Source organism: Micropterus dolomieu, linkage group LG08, assembly GCF_021292245.1.
Source record: "Micropterus dolomieu isolate WLL.071019.BEF.003 ecotype Adirondacks linkage group LG08, ASM2129224v1, whole genome shotgun sequence".
NCBI classification, from domain to species: Eukaryota; Metazoa; Chordata; class Actinopteri; order Centrarchiformes; family Centrarchidae; genus Micropterus; species Micropterus dolomieu.
Window position 1 is genome coordinate 2644454 of NC_060157.1, and position 6428 is coordinate 2650881.

The window sequence follows — 6428 nt, forward strand, 5'->3', positions numbered from 1 at the left end:
GTGCTGACCTGTCACTCATGTCCACTGAGCTGTCACTGGGTGGTTCAACAGTCAGGACAGGGAGGTGCGCTCCTCCTCCTCCTCCTCCTCCTCCTCCTGCTCTCCCTCTGTACTCCCCTCGACACTCTGTGCAGGGGGTGCTGCTCCTTCGGCTGGCGCTGCTGCCTCCCTCTGTCTCTCTACTGTCCTCCCTCACCCCTACACCGCCTCCCCCTCCTCCTCCTCCTCCCCAGTACTCTGTGTCGGAGCTGGAGGCGGGGCGGGAGAGCGGCGAGGATGGCGGGCGGGAGAGCGGCGAGGAGGGGAGGCAGCCCTCGTCCATGTAGAGGGTGACATCGCTGAAGGAGGTGGCGGTGCTGTCCTCGTGCATGGCGGCACCTCCTCCCACACCTCTCCCTCCCACCCGGCCTGCCAAGCGTCGGGAGGATGGGTTGGCGCTGCGCCACGCACACTCTCTGTAATCTTCGTCCTCGTCTTCCTCTTCCTCCTCCTCCTCTTCCTCTTCCTCTTCTTCGTCTCCCTCCTCCTCGTCCTCCTCCTCGTCCTCCTCTCCCTCCCCTCCTGCGTCCTGCGAGTCTTCACGACCGGACTGGCAGGTGAGGGAGTCGTCCATGGAGTCGGCCAAGGACTTCACCTGCAGTCCGACACAGAGGCATAACATAAACGCAGACATGTACACATTCACATATCGTAAATTCTCAAACTGCAGAGAGAACCAGGCTTTCGTCAGAGACCGGCCTTTTTTTGTTTGTCTTCCATCAGTACAACAGTGCCGCTGTATGTCATGTTAAGCAGGATGTCTGACCCCTGATCTGATTGGTGCGGGGTCTCTCTATCTCCTCCAATCCTCTACCGTCATCCAGACCATCTCCCTGATCGGCTCGCCTCGTTTGTCTTTCGCTGTATACTAGTGGTCGTGATGTTTTCTGTAGTAACATTGTGGTTAAGTTATATATTGTTTGAAGTAGTTTAAAATCTACCAGTATTAGCCGTGTTGCCTTAAACTGTGAGTTTGTGCATGAAATCGGGCAAAGACAAACACCTGTAGTTTAACTTTATGTTTAGAGACATTAGGCTTAGAGGATGCTGCTCTCCTTATGTTTGGTTATAGTTCAGCAAGTCAGAGAGTTTTTGTTTTATTTTGTTTTCAGAGCAGTGTGTGGTTAATCTCTCGGTTCATTGCTTTAACCTGCACCCGCCAGCCCGTTTTCTGTTCTTTGTATGAATCCTGCGAATAAATAACTTAATAAATTCTGGTTTATGTCGCTTCCCTTTCCCACACGAGCCGACTCGTAACAGTTGATATTTTATGCTAAAATCTGTAGAATTTGGCGCTTACCCATTGCTGGTACCAGCTCAACTCGCCTCGCCTCTACTCGCCGCACTTTTGGTGCCCTGTCCTCCATTTTGCATTGCAGATATAGCGTACTCTGAGTACTCTGAGTTTTGCTGGTCGTCATAGCGAGGTCGAACAATACCGCTGTGACGTCATCTTCAACGCGACACCTGCACCTCTTCATTTGACCTCACCCGGAGTTGATATTGCGGGTTGCCATAATAATAAAGTAATAAAATAATAGAAAGTATTGTTAAAGTTATCTCGCAATCTAAACTGTTTGTTCACGACACACCGTCTGCATTTGAGCCATGATGATGCAGGGAATAGTTTCTCTGCCCAGTCAGCAGTCTGCAGTCTTTTCACGTCACCTTCGCTTCAGCTCACTTGGAATCTCGACGGAGGTGATGCAAAAAAAACGAGGATCGTCGAGGTGAGTTGAGCTGGTATCATCCGGTGGAATCAGACAGTATCACCTGAATACCAGCTTTAATTTGAGGATTTACAGTAAAGCAGCTGCTGCAATGTCCACACACACACACACACACACACACGTGCATGTACATCCTTCATGCCAACTGTCTTCCGCTGTTTAGCTGATGTCAGTGCTGAGTGTGTTTACCTGCTTAGAGAAGGAGTCGTCCATGTCTCCTGCGTCGTCTGACCCTTGCTGACCTGCTGACCCCTGACCCTGCTGCTGACGGTCATCAAAAGAGTACTGGACCCACCCAAGAAAAGAGGAACACGCACATTTGCACTTCTTGCTTACATGCACTGTAAATATATATATATATATATATATATATATACACAGTAGATACACAGCGTGTACACGTGTGTACCTGCATCCTCATGTTGGACAGGATGATGCGGCGCGTCATCCTGCTCTCCGAGGCGGAGCTGCGAAGCCTCTCAAAGTTTTTGTTCATGCGGTACTGCCTGAACGCCGTTTGGATCGTTCTCGCCGCCCGTCGGGACACAAACTGGCCCCCGTACTTCCTCTCCAGCATCTCCACCTATCACCATCAAACACAGGGAACCAATCAGGGAAGGGAGGACAGGCTCTGTAGCTTATCACGTAGCTGAAGAAGAAGTAATTTTAGGGATAATACCTGGAAGTACTCTCATAGTCCTAGACGCCTATGGAAAGCTCGTACTGTTGAGAGCTGGAACTAATATAGTAATGTGTACAATATCATGTATTTTATATTTACATAATATTTTGTATTTTATTTTTTATATGTATCTTTGGCTCTGAGCATTTTACATTTTGCCTCACTTTCCACTAAGCTCCCTTTATATTAAGTATAATGGATTCTCCAGTATAGTAATAGTACAGAGTAAGTGACATTAAAATATAAACTTATGGTTCCTAAGTGATTTCTACATGAGAAAACGAGATGTTATTTCTTCTCGGTTGCAGTCTGTCTTTTTCAGGCTTTACAAACATGAACATTTTTATCTTCATAATTTATTTCTGTAATGTCCTAGGGATCCACTAGTTTCTGTACTTCCACAATTCAAGCTGAAGCAGTAATTTAGAACAAGATACATACCTGGAGGCAGAAATCTGTCTTTCTCTTTGTTAGTCATTGTTGTTTTTGTCAACAATGTTTATCAATTAAAAATATATTATGTCAACAAAACACACGGATCTTATGACACACTAAAGCTGCAGTTCCCTATAAAATGTTCACGTTATTTATTTTCATTTATTTATTATTAGGTTACTTCAAGCCCACTGGACACACAATTTTTGTAACTGTTAGAAAACCACTTGAACTTTCAAAACACAAAACACATCGCATTTTGTTGCATCACATCTTACAAGGCATGAAATTTGTTGTCTGTAGAAAATCCTGGACACAACATAGAGACAGAAGTAGTGAAAGATTACAGAAACTGGGATGCACCGAGGTGGGAATCTAATGTGAACTGTGTTGAAGCGCATCAATGCTGGGAAATAGGACAGGCATATCCTGACACGCTGTGAGTCAACACACGATGATGTGTGTGTGTGAGACAATAGGTGTGGGTTCTGACATGCATTGTGTGCTGCTGGTGTGTGTTGCTTTGTTTTTTTAGGCTTAATTCAACTTCAATATGAACTGTCCATAAGTCCGTATTTGCTTAGCGATGTGCTTAAACAGGTGATCTGCGAGGTTTAAGCATTGTACCTTCTTGTCCTGGAGGTCTGTAGAGAGCTCATAGCTGTCGGATAGAGCCTTGCAGCGTTTGCTCTCCTCCTCCTCTTGCTTGCGGAGCGCCAGGCTGGCCGGCTGGTGTCGGCTGCGCTGAGCCCAGGCAAGGCTAGCCGGGCTGGGGGGAGAGATGGGAGAGCTACCCTGGAGGAGGAGACAAGAGGAGATAGAGCAAGAGAGAGAGAAGGAGAGAGAGAGGTAATCAGTATTGATTTAGATATTTGAAAAGACAGAAAAACATAAGTTAAGCTCCATTAAACTGTAAACTGCAAATTACCTGACTAAACATACTTAATTACGTTCCCACCTCTGTTGCATCCTACTGGGTTCACACTGACCTCACAAACAAAAATGGCCAGGTCATTAGTTAGCATGCTTACCATCATTGTCTGTCAATCTTATCTAAGTTATTCTTCTTCTACCAAACAGCTTTAGCTGCGCTACAACCTCCTTCTGGAGTGGTGCTTACCCTTATTTGTATGTAGGCTGGAAAAACCAAGACAAATACAATCAGACATGTGTCCTGGCAAACACAAATGTATTGATGTGGTTCAAACGAGCATATTTCAGTCATATCAGTCTATGATACTTCCTTTTTGTACTGAAACTTTTTAATATCAGACATCTATCTGATTCAGCTAAGTGTACGTGGGGTTAGAACTTCATCCCCGGAATATCTTGGGAATCAGAAATCGTGTATTTTTCTAACAAAACAATTCTAGTAACGCTACGGCAAAATTCCTAAAACTAATCCAGCTTGAACATAATTTAAGTTTCAACATGGCGATACGTTCCAAACAGACAACTTCAATGGCTGCACACCTGCTGTTGTTTATTACTTTTATTGTTATGTTCTTGGGGTTAGTACCTGTGTGTGCGTGTGGGAGGCTCCCAGGGGCCCGCTGGTGGAGGGGGAGCTGTAGGGGTCGCAGGGGCTGGTGAGGGGGCTGTTGGTATAGCGATGAAAGGGAGGCGGATGGCCAAAGGACGAATCAGAAAAAGTGAGCGCCTCTGGACACTGAGGATCGCCCTCCACACTGAGAGAGAGAGAGAGAGAGAGGGGAGGGTTATCCATCTGCTAATGTTGATCATGTCGAGAAAAGGCTCTGTAGATTTGAAATAAAAAACAATACAATCAGATCTTAACTGAAAATATTTGACAATAAAGACCAAGGAAAACATTCAACTGACCAAATCAAACCAGACCAAACTGGACTAAAGCAGACTATATTGGACCGAACCTTCTCTGGGCCAAATAAGTCTAAAAGGAACAACCCAGACTATAATGGACTAAAACAGATATTCCGGAACAAACCAGATCAACAAAGTGCACTAAGCGGGTCTGAAGCAAGCAAGAAATAACAGATAAACCAAAACAGGACTAAAGTGGACCAGACCAACTGGACCAAACAAGACCAAACTGGAATGAACCAGACTAAACCCCCCCCAAAAAACAGATTGAACAAGAACAAACAGGAGAAAATGTACAAACCAGACCAACTGGAACTGAAACAAACAAGACTAAATTGGACCAAATCAATAAAACCAGAACTAACCATTGAACTGGACTAAACCAGACTAACCTCGGGCAAAGCAGACTATATAGAACAAGCCAAACTACAATGGAACAAACCAGAATAAGCAGAACCAGAAGTACCCCCATAGCAGAGTAATTTTGGCCATATAAGACCAAGTGGACCAGACCAAGGCAAACAAAAACAAGCATGACCTGAAGAATCCAGACTGAACTGGACTAAACCAGACTAACATTGGACAAATCAGATTATCTTGAACAAGTCAAACTAAAGAGGAACAACCCAGAATAAACAACCACCAAAAAGTGGAACAACCCAGAATAAACAAAACCAGAAAAAACAGACTAATGTGGACCACATGGGATCAAGTGGACTAAACTAAAGTAAACAAGACCTGAACAATCCAGATTGCACTAGACCAAACTGCACTGAAACAGACTATCCTTGGGAAAATCTAGAACAAGAACAAGCCAAACTAAAGTGGAACAAACCAGAATAAACAAACCAGAAATACCCCCATAGCAGAGTCAATTGGACCATACAAGACCAAGAGGACTAAACCAAAGTAAACAAGACCAAGCAGGAGCTGAACAATCCAGATTGAACTGAACCAAACCAGACTATCCTTGGAAAAATCTAGAACAAGGACAAGCCAAACTAAAGTGGAACAAACCAGATTAAACAGGACCGGAAATACCCCCATAGCATTGTCAATTGGGCCATACAAGACCAAGAGGACTAAACCAAAGTAAACAAGACCAAGCAGGACCTGAACAATCCAGATTGAACTGAACCAAACCAGACTATCCTTGGAAAAATCTAGAACAAGAACAAGCCAAACTAAAGTGGTACAAACCAGAATAAACAGGACCGGAAATACCCCCATAGCAGAGTCAATTGGACCATACAAGACCAAGAGGACTAAACCAAAGTGAACAAGACCAAGCAGGAGCTGAACAATCCAGATTGAACTGAACCAAACCAGACTATCCTTGGAAAAATCTAGAACAAGAACAAGCCAAACTAAAGTGGAACAAACCAGATTAAACAAAATCAGAAATACCCCAATAGCATTGTCAATTGGACCATACAAGACCAAGAGGACTAAACCAAAGTAAACAAGACCAAGCAGGACCTGAACAATCCAGATTGAACTGAACCAAACCAGACTATCCTTGGAAAAATCTAGAACAAGAACAAGCCAAACTAAAGTGGAACAAACCAGAATAAACAGGACCGGAAATACCCCCATAGCAGAGTCAATTGGACCATACAAGACCAAGAGGACTAAACCAAAGTAAACAAGACCAAGCAGGAGCTGAACAATCCAGATTGAACTGAACCACACCAGACTAT

At 44.4% G+C, this 6428-nt stretch overlaps 1 protein-coding gene across 1 annotated transcript in view; it reads right to left on the minus strand.

The window, feature by feature from the left end:
• LOC123974596 (IQ motif and SEC7 domain-containing protein 2-like) overlaps window positions 1–6428 on the minus strand; it is a 138638-nt gene that overhangs the window by 21478 nt on the left and 110732 nt on the right. Inside the window, exons 3-7 of the mRNA XM_046055414.1 lie at window positions 4406–4574; window positions 3514–3681; window positions 2179–2352; window positions 1959–2054; window positions 9–634 (exon numbers count right to left, since the gene is read on the minus strand). Of these exons, the coding sequence (XP_045911370.1) occupies window positions 9–634; window positions 1959–2054; window positions 2179–2352; window positions 3514–3681; window positions 4406–4574 (1233 nt within the window). The remainder of the gene's footprint in view (window positions 1–8; window positions 635–1958; window positions 2055–2178; window positions 2353–3513; window positions 3682–4405; window positions 4575–6428) is intronic.